Below are 15,585 nucleotides of genomic sequence, written 5' to 3'. Positions count from 1 at the left end.
TTTGAGATATTCATGTTCAAACATTTCTTCATATTTCAAAGGCCCATGATGATGATCATAATTATTAATATTATTATTTTACTTTGCTTGAAATTTCTGCAATTAAAGTACTGTCAGGCCTTATCATAATGTTAATACATTCTGTGTTAAAGTTAAGTTATCTCTGTTACAGATCATTTTATAACTATTTTAGCAAAAGTAAATGAACCACATTTGCACATTTGAAATGTTTTATTAAATATCTCAGGCAAACTCATATCCATATGAAGCACTTCAGCAAAGGTATTACAAATTGAGCTCTTCACATTCCATCATGCTCTCTAATACTAACATAAATTGATGTGTCACAAAGCATTGTGAAGTTGCTGCATCACATTTTCTTTTTCCTAGTGTTGACAATCTGCCAACTGTCATAACATTCAACCACAACCACATATTTAACATAACTAATGAAGCAAAAGGAATATTGGTTTTCATGGAATTTCCTTTGAAGAGAATCCAGATATGTTTAGAAACAAATAGCATTTTCTGTAAAAGCATGAGATGGCAGGAGCTTATCTGTTAATAGCTATATAAGAACATGAAACACATTTCAGTATTGCAGTTTTGATGTTCAAATCAAACTTAATTAATTTACAATGTTGAAATGCTAATGCTGATAGCAGAGTTTTAACCAACCAGCTCCGTAAAACTGTCTTTGTAGTGCAGCTTAGCAGTTTTGGAAGTGTTCACCGTCCACATCCCGTAAGTCCTGACCTGCTAGGCGAGGTGGGCTTGTGCATGTGATGTTGTTGTATATGGTGATTGTCGTATCAGGCTCTTCACCTTCTGCGTGGGTCTCCACTAGCCGAGGAATCACCTGTGACTTCCTCAACGCGTAGTTTCTAAGTGGGAGGGTGCTGCAGTCACATTTCCACCTGTTTCCAGACAGTAATAGTTTTTCTATATTATCAGAGAAGTCTGGGACCAAGCTTGTTAAAGCATTAGCTCTCAAGTCTAGGTAGCGCAGCCTTGGAAGAATCTGCCTTGTGCCATTTTGCAAAAACTGTCTACACTCATTGTTGGACAACAGCAAGTACTCCAAATTCTTGAGGCCAGAGAATGTATGGGTGGTGAGAGCACCCAGCTTGTTGAAACTCAGATCTAGTCCCGATAGACCTACCATATCCACAAAGCTCTGGTGTTCCACAACAGAGATATTGTTGTGTTGCAGAAAGAGCCTCCTTAAACCAGACAGTCCACTGAAAGCTTGAGTTGTTATCTTAGTTAAGCAGCCTCTGTCCAGATGTAGGCTGTGAAGCCTTGGCAGACCTTTGAACATTTGGTCTGGTAGAGTGCGGAAGCAGCTTCCAGAAAGGTTAATGACAGCCACATGAGAGAGGCCTGTGAAAGCCCCCACGTGTGCTTCCTGCACTTGATTGTGTTCTAGTTCTAGGACCTCTAAATGGCCAAGATCTTCGAAGATCCTATCGCCCAGAGTTCTAATCCTGTTGTAACTCAGTCTTAGTTCTTCTAGGTACTGCAGATCACGGAAAGTCCTGGGCCTAATTCCAGTGATAGAGTTGTGAGAAAGACGAAGTACATGGAGATTGTGCAGGCCAAGGAAGGTGTCATCATGTAGAGAAGTCACTTTATTGTTTGTCAGATCCAGCCATCTAAGTGACTTCATGCCTGCAAAAGCTCTGGGGACTACTGTTAAAATCTGATTCTGTGCCAGGTAAAGCTTTTGCAGTTTAGTTAGTTTAAGAAAAACGTTAGCTTTGATCACCTTCAGGTAATTTCCTGTCAAATCTAACTCTTTGAGCTCACCAAGGTTTTGAAAGAGCTGTGGCTGCAAGTAAGCAAGTCTGTTTCCTGCGAGTATCAGCTCTCGTAGACCTTGCAGGTCATGGAAAGCTGTCTCAGGTAAGACCGTTAATGAGTTCCAACCTAGGTTAAGAAGCCATATTTGTGAGAGTCCTGCAAACAGTCTTTCCTCAATGCGACTGAGTTGGTTGTTATGCAGACTAAGTGAAGCAAGGTTGGGTGTATTCTGGAAGACTGTACCTGGTAATACACGGAGGCGATTCCGCTCAAGGTGAATGTGTGCTAGTGACCCAAGGCCCTTGAAAGCCTGAGGGTCAACTGTCGTCAGCTGGCCATTCTGAAGATTTAAAAAGTCCAGGTTGGTCAAATCCCGAAAAGCTGCGGCTGGGAGCGATGTAAACCGGTTGCCATCCAGCCAGAGAGAATAAGTGGATGGTGGCATGTCAGTTGGTACTTGTGTGAAGTTGCGAGAACTGCAGTACATGTTGAGCTCCGAGATGAAATCATCATATTGACAGGTGCACACCTTAGAGCAGGGAATGGGATCTTCAGCCACCTTCTCTGTAGCTGCTGTGTCCGACTGTGGAAACACCAGTGATGTTCCCAGTATCCAGACTACCATCAGCGCAGTGATTTGCATACCAGCTGTGGAGAGAATATTAACATGTAAATGTAAAAATGTAATACATAAATTCATTATAGAATGCAAAATATGGTTAAGAAATAAGAAATAAACATTCAATTCTAAAATTGTTAATAGTTAAAGGCCAGAAAAGATTGTTTACCTTGAGTTTCAGAGGTCATGATTTAAGGCAGACAACTTGTGTAATAGTGAATGACTGATCCTTGTGCAACTGTATGCTGAATGAAAAGTCCACCAAGCCCCCAGCTTCTTTTTTTTTTTTTTTTTTTTTTGGTCAGGTCCACTTTTTCTGCACCATTAACCCATTCATTTCCATCAGAGTTGTTAGTAAGTACATTTATTTATGTACTTTTTCTTAGAATTTTAAGTTGGGCTTTCTAAACTTTTCTTCCTAGCATCAATACTGATCATTTCAGTGTCATAATAATAACATAATAATAGCAAAGTCTGCAAAATGAGAATATTATAGACTTTCCATTCCTCACTGCGGTTTTTGCTGTGCTGAAATTTGTCTTTTTATGTATCTCATTTCTTTGTAAGTTTTCTCAAATATTGTCAGCCCAGGTGGCTGTCAGAGTCATGCCACTGAGTGCACTTACTGTAGATTTTAACTGAGATACAGTGTTAAAGAGATAAGATGAACCCAGTGCACTGAGCATTGACTGAATTTATGATGTTTTTCAGGTTTTTTTTGTTTTTTTCCTGCTTATAGGTAATCCATTATCAAAGGAACATTTGTCTAAGGATAAACTGACTGAAAATATATTTCACCTCCAAACTTAAACTTGGAAGCATACATCATATTAAATATGCAATAACCTCTTGTCATCTGTTACTGAACAATATTTTTCGAACAAATCTGTTATGTTTGAAAAAATTAAGATGTATGTGTTTTGACAAAAGCTGCATGTGACATAGAAACTGTGACGGCAGTGCCAGAAATGCTTCATTCACAAAGTTCATAATGTAGGATGGGGTCAGTTCCAGAGGTCAATTTCCTTATCAATGACTGTAATGACTAACTTTGTGTTTGCTCTTTTTCCCCATATCTGAGATCTTTAGAGAACCATGCTGAAGTTCTGAAGGCCAACCAAATCTAGATAATACTTTTGCTTACTCATTAATTTAATTTAATTTAATTTAATTTAATTTAATTTAATTTAATTTAATTTAATTTAATTTAATTTAATTTAATTTAATTTAACTGGGTAATTTTCCAACACTGAATTTGTTACAATATGAAGAAACATTATGTTACATATGTAGTGACTGTTTGCTAAATCTTGTCCACTGCTGCATTCCACAAATAGGCAAAATATTATCTGTTAAGAAGTCTATGTGATGTGCAGCACAGCCTTCTTCAGTTGTTGATAATTACATCTGGCAGATTTATACGTTAATATCAGTGATAGTTATGTTTATTCCAGCATTTATCTAAATCAGATGGAGCTTGGTGTGTGTCTTATTTTAAATTTTATCTGAAATAAACATTTTTAACTGATCTTTAATAGACATTTGTATTGATTAATACATGTGGCACAAAGTTAGAGTTCACACATTGTTTCTTAGGTATCTAATAATACTTTTATGACCCACGCTGAAAAGAAATGCACACCATATTTATTTTTGTTGCTCTCAACATTTCTCATATGAAAGGATCATGTGTCCTGACTGAAACCTTTGCCATGCGTGTAACTCTGATAAAGGCTGCAGAGTGTACTGAGATAAACAAAATTAGAATTTTCTCTTGCCAGTAGGGAGCACTGCTGGTTTGCTGTTTCATCTTGGTCCAACAGCACTGTCTTCCTCTGTGGAAGCCTCTCCTATACTAACCAAAATGGTAAATGCTTAATAGAGTATGAGCAGCAGTCATAAGCAGATCTATGAATTTTGCTGTGTCTTTCTAGGCTTCACTAGATCAACTGTGGAAAGCAGCTTTCTTGTTCTGAAGTGAATTTCTTTTTTTTCTTCTTTTAAGTGATATGGAAAAAAAACTTGGAGAATGGCTGCTGCAGCGAGCTGTTCTTTGATTTTTGCATCCCTGACAAACACCTCTGATTGGCTCCTTCTGTGGCATACACAGAGGTTTCCAGCTTGGTCGGTTGCTATGAGCTCACTTGGTGGAGGAGAGGCATCTTAATAGTCAGCGGGAAAGCCTGTCGCTGTGGTTGTAGTATTTTGACTGGGCTTTGTCTTGTTTAAGGAAGAATAATTTTCTCAAATAACTCTATATACGTTTTTTTTTACTTGTTTAACAGCAGAGAAATTGCCTAGAAAGCAAGATGTTAATCTAAATTAAGCAGCTGGATGCTCATCAGAGTTATTGCCAGTTAGAGAGATAAAGTATTAGAACACATACACTGTAGCTAATGAACACACAGGCTTATCCTGCTGCAGCTATGTTAGGCCTGTTTAACTTAGACTTTTGTAATCATTATCTGGATACAGAAATCATACAAGTTTAAACTGAACTGGGTTTTCAGGGATTTTTATTAGGTTTAACTGATTTGGAAATATATACTATACTACATTGCCTGTCCATCTATCTATCTATTGTGCATCATTAACAGTAAAACACATATATCTAGTCACTCTCATCCCATCCAATGACCTACACCTTTTCAGCATCACAGTAAAAACAATTAAACATGCCCATTTAGCAAGTGAAGATGAAAATTTGTTGCTGTGCTTGTTAAAGTGATTATGACTCAGACTTTAGTACTTTGTTTTTTCTCTGTGTTTTTTTTGTTTAATTGGCTGGTATTCAATTCACAGTCCAAGCTGATTCACCTTTGAAACCACACAACTTATCTTGTTGTCTTTTCAAACATAAAACGCTATGTGACAAACCAACACTAAAAAGACTGTGTGCGGTATTAACTGCTTCATTTTAGAAAAGCAATGACAGCCAAACACCACCAGGATTCTAAAAATGAGTCTAAGAGAAGTACATAAAAACCAGCTGAATGTAGTAACTTCGGTGAAGAAATAGCTCTATCAAAAGAAGAAGAAAAAAACAAGCTGTAAAACCAAAGATTACTCCTCCTGTGCTGCTGTAGTGGGCCTCAGGACATGACTAATGTTGGACCCTCCTGCTGCTCTCATCTGTTGCGCATAACACAGTGGAAAACAGCCAAAAGGAGCACTTTCATTTCTGTGCTCTGTTGCTGTAACAGCGAAAGAACTTTTTACTTGGAAAAAAGAAAGGTTAAATAAGTGATCTCTTTTCTTATTCTTATAATCTGCTATTAGTGAAGTGGAGAGACTTTAGTGACCCAAATTGTTTGATTTGTCTCTGATTAAAGTGGGAACAACACATCATGATAAACATATATAAGAGCTTCATATGGAGTGACAGTCAACACTGCCATCCTCTGGTAGATTGTTGCACTCCTCCCTTTACATTTTAAAAACAAATTAGTAAAAGAGAGACGTGTTTTATCTGAGTTTAAATCATTGTTCAGTTGCCTTTGGTTCAGTACTACTCTGAAAGCACTGCCACCTCACCCTTTGACAGTAAAAAGACCCTCAACACCCCTGCAGTGGCTATTAATAACACCCAGGGCTCACAGTCAACTTGCTGCTTTCAAGGAGGAAAGAGAATTCAATGACTTAGTTTCCACATCTGGAATCTGCTGGAACTGGCCATTGTTTGGTAATTGACTGTGATGATGTGACCAAATTATGCAGCTGATGATCCAGATTAGATTTCTATTGTAACATTGTAACCGTTGGATGCGTGCGCTGCCATAGCCAATCGAATACCTATCTATGCTTTTTTGCATGCCGCCTGTTACAAAAATACACTTTGTTCCCATATATTTAGTTTAAGATAACACACTCTGACATATATAAAATTATATTTTTGCACCAACAAGGTGATTTCTAAAGAGCTATTTGCTGAAAAGTATCAGACCTAAATGAATATATACAGCAGATGAACAGTATCTGAAGATTATGTCTATGGAAATAGAAATGATCAAGCAAGAAACCTGACACATGACGTGAGAGATGAATCACAGGCTTTAGCTGATCCATCTAATGTCAAGGGTGGCTGTCAAGAAGCCATCCTTAAGGAAGGGAAATGAAACAAAAGTTGATGTATACCAGATTAGACGAGGCTTAGACTGAAAATCAGGGGTAAGAGGTCTTACAGAGTGATGAATCCAAATTAGGTTTTTGGTTAGAATTGTTGTCAATATGTACAAGATGTGACAAGTATCTTTTATTTAACATTATAATGAATGCCTTGCAGTAAACCTTGGCTAGCAGACCTCGAGTACTTAAAGATTTATTGCTGCAAAAGCTTTTAAATGCTTTTGCATATCTACATAAACAAGATGTTTATCACAGAATGTCAAAGCACACCTGACCATGAGTTACTTTTTACTGGTCCCTTGTGCACAATAGGTCACCACACAAGATACCTCTGCATGTTTGATTTGGCTGTTTTGTTTTGTTTTGTTGTTGTTGTTTTTTTACACCAGATGCCCTTCTATTTCTATTTATTAAAGAAAAAAATATTTTGCAGTGATAGACAAGAATCCTGACAAGGGGAAAAAAATAGTTTGGCTACTTCAGGGTTAAATTGATTTATAGTAAACTGCTATCACACATGTCAATTTATATATTGTCAAAGAAAATGCTCTGAATTGAAATGAAACTCCATTGAAACGCTCTCATTTTTTCCCCTCACTGTCATCCTGCCCATTTAGCCATGCTCAGGGGATCCAGGATGAAACTGAAACACCTAGACAATGTCAGCTGAAGAAGACAGGTGAGAGAGACACAACCAAACACTAATGTCTGTGTGAATTAGGCAACTGGGAAGAGACCTGGATCTCATTGAGAGGAGGGAAGAAAAGCAGCTCCTGAATCCCTGTAGAAATGCAGACAATCTGAAGCTTCATTTAGGTCTCTCATTCATTTATTTCTTCATTTATACCTTTTTTTATCTTCACATGAGTAAATGCAACTTCATGTGAACAGCGTAACCCAAAAATGGAAATATAAAGTTATATTAGCTATTTTGTATGTTACTAATAAAGCTACATATCAAACATTATAAGGACTTCGTAATAACCTTCCTTTCAAATGCATTGAAGTGAATGCCGTTTGAAGGGTGTGGATTTGATTGGCAGTGAGTTTACTTATAGTGCGGTCCAATTTTGGAGGCCTGTGGGCCAGACACAGGTGGAGCCATATTAATAATGACATATCATTGATCTCCTTTGTCTAATGTTAGTTGTCGGCTTGTCTGCAATTTCGGCATGCTTCCTAAAATTTGGCTTTGAAAAGTTGCCGCAGACCCGATCTTGACTGTTTTTTTTCTACATGGTCTGTTATTAATAGAGAGTGTCTTCTGGTAGTTCATGTTCATTTTTTTGAGGAGACAGTTCCCTAAAAAATGCCAAAACTTTACCTTTACTCAGCGACTTTAGCAGCGTGTTTGTGCATGTCACATCAGTTCTCCAAATGACAGTGAAATTGGCGCCTTTCAAAGCTTTCTGCCAGAATCAAACAATTTCCTGTACTGCATCCTTGAAAAGAATTCTACATTCTTATCTTCATCCTTCTCAACAAAAAAAAAACCTCACTGTCTCTCTTGTTCAAGTCCTCATCGCTATTGTGACATTTACTATACCTTTGGACCTGTCACACTACAGTAAGAAACCTTCACGCGTGGCAGTTTCCTTCTTTCAGTTGGTCCTGCAAACTTTCCTGACATGCCTTTTTATTTAATCTTCAACAAGAATGTTGAGATACTTCAGTGGTCGTCTTACAGTTTATACACAATATATATTCCTGAAGTGGTAAAACACGTAGGATACTTTTCTATCTACTCCTGTCTTTGTACGTAGGTCAAGTCAAAAATGTGTGTCAGGGCAAGATGATAGAACTGGTTTTGTGTTAGCAGTCTGTAGCCCGCAGCTCATGCTCTACATTTAAGGCAATAGAGTGTATAAATGTGGATAGAAGTGTAGGTCAATAATAAAAAAAAATAACACTGTGCCTATGGGACAATGGAAATATTTTAATAGTTCCTTTTCTTAGACAGCTTATAGCACATAGATATCACTTTGGCTTTATCATACAGCCATGAGAGGGCTTTAAAGGGTAAAAGGCAGGATTCTACATTGTTTGCCAATCCATTGCAGAGCTAAAACAAAGAGAATTCACACTCACAACAGTGGACAACTTAGAATCACCAGTTAAACTAACCCCATTAACTGCATACTTTGGGACTGCAAGAAGAGTCTGGAGTACCCAGAGAGAAGCCATGTCTTTTTCTATCAACAAGCCCCTAGACCATCCTTGAGGTCTTTCTTGAAACAAACCAACCAAAACGGCCCACTGGTTTGACCTTTTTCAGGCCCCGAAATAGTGGCACCTCATCAAATAAAGAGGTTAATTCCAAAACAATCCATTACTAGCTTTATTTAAAACCTTAATAACTGGGCCTCAGCAGTTTTATTGACTAATGTCTACATAAAGAGATGTTATTCTAGGATTACTGGGAAAAACTAAGAGCATTTCAAAGCAGTTTAAATCGGTAAAAACTCGCAACATGCTCTTCTTTTTCTTCAGCTTTACTTTACAGTCAGAATTCCTTACAGACAGTGGATAAATGAATTATTAACTAGTCCAACAGTAGTTTCACTGCAGAAGAGCTCGTTTTAGCTGACAACATGGGTTCTGTTTCTGCCTTTTGAATTCTGCCAACTGCTATGCTCCTCTGGAGAAATATAAAGCTGCTTCTTCCCGTCTTGTTTTATTTGGGCTGTAATTTTCTAGTTTTGTTTCTCTCCTGAAAGAGAATTGTTACTGTAATGGGCTGCTGTCACTTATTGTTAATGAACAGTGTAGGGACGCCGTTTTTCTCCTTCTTATTTCATATGCATGCAGTGAAATATCTTTGTTTTGTTTTTTTAACTCTTAGAGAGAACTGTAGGGAATTAAAATATAAATTATCATCAAAATAATTCCCTTTCTAAGTGTGTGGATCGATATAAGTTGGCTGATATGTTATTTTTGTTTGTTTTTTTAAATTTTGCTCCAAGGGTGGCCTGCTACATTTCAAAATAAAGTCAAGAATTTTATAGTGCTGGGTCTATTATGTGACTTTGCTGCTTAACCATCACAGCGGACTTTTGTGAGACTGCCAAAGCAAAGGTGAGAAACCTTTCATGGAACGGGTGTGAAAGAAAGAAATGAGATAAAGAGGTGCAGCCAGTCTCCAAGCACAAAGAGACCTAAAAATTATATGCCATGTCTGCAACCTGAATGAACTGCCACCAGTAAATGGGAAAAAAAGATCAGCTGACACAGAAATGAAGGAAATTAAATTAATACATCATATGACATTTTTAAGTCCATACTATTAAGCTGCAGAGGACTTTGCAGAAATGGGGTACATATCATTGCTAGCTTTGTCAGTGTGTTAAAGTGATGGCAGTATGTCAGTTTAGACATAAATGACATGGGTGGCTTTTGCATTACTGTTACTGCCTGCTTCATTTAGGCATTCATTTACATTGTCATTAGATTGAACAGTACATGAAGTGGCATTTAATTAATGAGGTTAGATATTTGAGAGGTGTGATATTTTGTGTGCTGAGCAACTCATAAGTCTTTATGAGTTGCTCAGCTCACAAGATATCTTTGCAGGTGACAGAAAAGCTTTGTATGTATATATGTTAATGGGCTGTGTGCATTTCAGAATTGAGTTGTGTTGAAGGTAGTATGTCAAATTATTGGAAAGTTTCAATTTTAGTACAAGCGGAAAAGTAAACCATGAAATAAAACACAATAGCATGTAGCCTTACAGAATTCGTGATGGCGTGTACTCCACCTCTTGCTCAGTGTTAGCTAAAAAAAAGGTTCTCACCCCTCTACAACCCTTGTTGGAATAATGGTTAAGAAAATGATCGATGTATGCCTTGATTGAGTTTGCAGAATAGTTTGGGAGCCGGTTTAATTTTCTTGTGAACCAAAAGGTTCGCAAGCATTCATTTTCAAAGTCACTGATATTATTAAGCTGCAGAGGACTTTGAATTTCATCAGCTTGCTTTCAGTTGTCACTCCCCTCTCTGTGACATTTCTTGATTAACTAAGCACTCCACAGAGGATCAGACACATTTTCAAGTGCTCTAAGTTTATGTACATTTACATTTACTCTCATTTTACATAATTGCTAGATTCATACTTTGCAATTTATTATTAAGTATGCAATTAGGGTAGATTGCTTCCAAAGGACTTCATTCTGGGGGGGGGTTTAATGTCGTGGGTACATTCAAGGAGAGACTTCAGAAATAAAATGGTTACTTTACTTTAAAAATTGCTGTGCTTACAGCTAAAGTACAAAAGGATATTGTTAGACATGCCTGAGCAGCAGAGGCAGAAATAGAGGGACTTTTAAAGTCCAAGCTTGTTTTTGTGTCTCTTTTACCTTTTCAGCAATGAAGCAGCACTTTTAAAGTGCACCCAAACTGAGGAACAACTCAAGCTCAGAAAAAGTAACAAACTATAAAAAAAATTATATGCTCTTTTTATTAAAAGGTAGACCGTACAATAAAGGAATCTGTCTGTAAAAGGATTCCAAAAGGACCTGGAGTGGTTTGGCAGTTCTGGGTCCAAACCAGGTCCAAGGATAAGCAAGGTTTGAAGGACAGGTGGGGAAACAAACGATCAAATATAAATCTTAAAGCTGTAATATTTTTAAACATACTTTCCTTAGAATTTCATATGTGACTTGGGACCAACACACAAACAACACTGGAGGTCCAGGTGTATTTATCTCACAGTCACACGTATACTTTTCTTTGGATTGACTGAAATCTCTTAGTAGATGACAAGGAAGAACATTCACTAAAATACTGGAGTAAAGAGAAAGCATTCTGGTCTTTGAGGATTAAAGAGCTAAAATGGATAAGTTGCTTGTAAGTCTCTGTAGGACAAACAAAGAAGGCTGATAGAAAACTGTATTTATATCTTCATGAAAGCACAACACAAGTATGCATTTATAGTACAGTTAGTTCCATATTTAGTGAAATCTTAACTTTTAGGTAAATTAATGAATTTACAATTATTATGTTCATACTGATATCATTATATTATCTTACTTTTATGCTCAAAAAACATGAACAGCAGCACTCACCGACCGTTATGATTGAATCAAATCTTCAGTGTGCAGGAATACAACACCCAAAATTTGGTAGAGGAGCTGAAATAAAGCAACTTTCATTAATAAGGTAAAACACTATGAACCTAAGTTATCACAAACTCCAAAGGTTTTGCATTGCTTCTCTGAGGTAATCAGAGTATCTCAACTGTGCCTATCCCCAAAATAACACAATGACCTTTCTTTTGACTTGATCTAGAGGAAAGACTTCCCTTTGTCTCTGTCTGCTGTCTAGGCATCTCTCAGAGGAGCTCCACATTCCTAATCTCTGTGTGCCTCCTTTCAGAAAGTCTCAGATTGTGCTGTTTCATTTGCTCCACAACAATCTAGGCTAAGTTGCTTTGCAATTGGAAATTTCTCCCTTGTTTAACATCTAGCTTGGCTGCAGCACAGTTGAATGTGTTGTGATCTTTTCTGGCCCTTCATAATTAACATAGCTGCCTTTTCATTAGAAATGCTACATGACTTCTTTGCATTAAGAAATTATCATGAGAACAACACTCCAGTAAACATCTACTGTTATTGTAATGCTCTTTAAACTGAACCTATAAATACTTAACTATAGTGTAGCATATTTCAAAATGCCTCAGCCCTCCAGGTACATCAAACCAAAGAACACCATGACTGTATAGCTGTTGCTTAAAAAAAACACCAATTGTATTCATTTAAATGCCACAAGTGCATTTTTCCTGTAAATACAGAAATCTCCCACATTTCCTCACTTTATGACTCATAAAACGTAGTTATCAGCTGTTTTTTTTTAATAAGCATCAGCTCATATTGAATGCATCTGCAGCAGAATATGCAGCCTGTTCACTTTGTCATGTCAGAGACTATGAAATCTCGACAGCTTGTCATCTGAAGCTTCTCACTGGGCTCCTATTTTTATTGCAGTCACAAGGAAAAAAAAAAACTGGCACAGTCCCTCTCTGTTTACTGCGCGCATAAAAGATATGTATGACTGTATATATGTCCTCATGCATGTAATTGTTATGGGAACCGATTCTGCAGTCAGAAGTCAAATCAACTGAGTAATTGAATAAGACATGTTAAACTTCCCTTTAGTCCAGCAATGCACGTTTCATGAACCCCAAGAATTGTATCACTACTGGTGTGGCAGCAGAGAGGGCTTACACAATCCATTCATTGTATAATTGCATTCTTATAATTGCGTCTTTTGTCTGCTGCTGAAGTCACACAGAGCACCTAAGTAAGTCTGTTTCAAACCATCAGTCAACTGTTCTATAAGCCTGTTGTTGGTGAGCTTGATGATAAGGTTGAAAATTATTACATGAGGAGAGGGTCTTAGTCAAGATTCTGTGGGTATGCTAGTGTGAGCTTAGATACTAACAGTTACTAATCAGCTAGTCTAAAAGTATTTATTCTGAACGTTGCCTGCTGATGTCACTATCCTGAACAGTAATATCAGATAAGCTTTGTTGATGCATTCATTGAGTCGCCACTGACGTTTTTAGGTAGGTTGTGTTGTAGTCACGTGCTACACAAAGCTAAAGTTGCACGCATGCATTTGGCCTCATACTTCTTTTGAGTTAACCCTCAGTAGATATATGAAAAATCCATATGGATGTTAATCTAACCCTAAACAGGTTTTCATTAATCTGGTGATGGATGCCAACAGGTCAAAATGCTGCTTAAAATGCTTGGTCAACGTATAGTTTTGGCAATTAGTCTGTTCTTTCCTTTCCTATTAAAAATGGTAAAAATCTATTTTTTTATTACATTGCTGGTGATTTTTGATTAGAACAGCTGTTTTCAAACTGTGGGCCACTAGAGGTGGGTGTGGAAAATCAGGTAACAAATATGAAGTGAAACTTATTCAAATAAATATCATTTTATTGGGGAAAAACAAGAGTTTTCCAATGTTAATGTGCTAAGGCCCCTCCTCTACAATACACTGGATACTTGTATTGCCAGCATTATGTTAAAGTGGACTTATAAAAGTTTCACTATACTGTGTGTTTAATTCAAGGCTAACTTTTTTTATGCAGGATTATTTTCCTTATGAATTTAATTTTAGTCATTTTACACTCCACTAATACTTTTCAAAAATGTTGTGAAGAAGATCTGTTGAAGCTGTTGAAGCAAAGATTTTTTTTTCAGTGAATGTCTTATAGAGTAGTTAGCCGGCGCAGCTGTATTTTAAATTACACAATCAAAGCAAAAAAGTGGAGCTCAGAAGAGGAAGCAGAAAAGAGATCGATATGAACAACAGGACTTTGGTGATGCTGGTGACTTCTCTGAGGGCACAGCCCAAAAGATGAAGTTCTGATAGCTGAGTAGTTTGTGTAAAGGACTGAAACATTGTTACCACTTATGTTGAAAATACGCACTCTACTCTATGTGATTATAGCTAGAAGCTGATGTACTATTACTGTGATGAGTAATGATTGATGAAAATGATGGGAATTATTGAATGAATTATTTTTGGTTTCTCAGGTAGAGAATGCCAAAACATGACTTTAAAATTAAACAGATATTTAAGAAAAGACCTCTAAAATAAATTGTACTTAATGACATTTGAGTTGTATGTGAGATAATAAGCATTTTGTTTTTCATATTTTTTATTTGAATTAGAAGAAGTCTCAGTTTCTTAAAACAATAGTACTGGAAGCTGTAATCAACTTATCAGCAACTGATAGCATCTTTTCGTAACATGATTACCTAGTATTTAATAACATTGTAATAAAGGAGTGATGGTTGCTGAAAATTAGGCTCATTTTTGGTTACATCAGTATTCCATTAAATAAATGTTTTTTATAACATTTCTGATCAATATGTTGCTTTTCTTTATAAACGACCCCACACCCACTTTTTTCAGTGAAGTAAGCTGAACATTTCATTTATCTGCATACCACAAGAAAGATAAACCATATGTGAACCATAAAGCCAAAGGGCCGATGGAACCAAATGAATTGGACTATCCATTTGCATTTCTGCTTGAGGTTTTATTCAACTCTGTCGCTGCCCAATTTTAATTCTTCCCAACATGTTTATTTTAAAAAGCAGATTTTTTCTTCCCAACATGTGGGTTTGTGTAAGCAAAACTATAAAACTATGTCAAAGTGGTTGACTTCTAGATGATTCTCTGAATTGAAACCTTTGGTATACTTAATTTTTTACTCCAATGCATTTGCCTGTTTGCAAGTTCGAACTTAAACGTACTTTTCTCCCCTGTGGATGGACTGTTGTTGCATTATTTCATGTTTAAAAAAGCATGCAGTTTTTTTTTTCTTTTTATGTCATTGCTGAAGTTTTTTCTCGCCATAGCTGTGCCCTTATATCTGACTGAATTAGGTTATTGTGCTGATTTAATTTCCAGAGGGAATCACTTTGGTGGAAGGAAACATGATTTGCTAATTAACAAAAATGTCTCCTGGCATTTTCAAGAAAATGACAGAGCTCCCAGAGGCTTGTTAACACTCAAGTTTTGATAGAAAGGCAAACTGTAAACAGTAACATGTGCAGGATGGATTGAATTAAGTGAAAAGAAGAGTGAACAGCAAAAGGATTTACTTTGTGGACTAAAATGCTGGGGCACTTATAATCCAGGAGGGGCCACCTTCTCCTGGAGTTGCTCTGCCTTGTAAACCCATGCCGTGAAACTCCCAGCCCAGTTTTAATGCTGATGTTAATGCCAGAGGAGGTTTAGAGCTCTACCGCTATTGAGTCAGCAGAACGTTGGTGACTTTTACACAGTGTATGCCTCCACACTCTACAACCCCAACTCTGGTCAAGTTGCTGTGGTTCCTAAACACTTCCACTTTGCAATAATACCACTTACAGTTGATCATCAAATATATGACAATGGGACTGGAAAAACCTGAAGTCAAAGATTAGGGGTGTAAGTGTGTATAAGGATGTGTCCCCAGTCAGCCCTCTATAGTTTGGATACTTTGATGTATTTTGGAGATGTTTTTCCAAAGTTTTTAAATGC

General features: G+C 37.0%; 1 protein-coding gene across 1 annotated transcript; it reads right to left on the bottom strand.

The window, feature by feature from the left end:
* Positions 1-216: 216 nt before the first annotated feature.
* igfals (insulin-like growth factor binding protein, acid labile subunit) lies at positions 217-2,684 on the bottom strand. The gene is made up of 2 exons (XM_005468781.4): positions 2,592-2,684; positions 217-2,451 (listed from the first exon to the last, which is right to left on the bottom strand). Exons 1-2 carry the CDS (start codon positions 2,608-2,610, stop codon positions 710-712), a joined length of 1,761 nt encoding a protein of 586 aa, XP_005468838.1. The 5' UTR covers positions 2,611-2,684; the 3' UTR covers positions 217-709.
* Between the last annotated feature and the right edge of the window lie 12,901 nt (positions 2,685-15,585).

The sequence above is a fragment of the Oreochromis niloticus genome, linkage group LG4 (assembly GCF_001858045.2).
Source record: "Oreochromis niloticus isolate F11D_XX linkage group LG4, O_niloticus_UMD_NMBU, whole genome shotgun sequence".
NCBI lineage: Eukaryota > Metazoa > Chordata > Actinopteri > Cichliformes > Cichlidae > Oreochromis > Oreochromis niloticus.
This window is presented reverse-complemented; position numbering and strand designations above follow the sequence as displayed.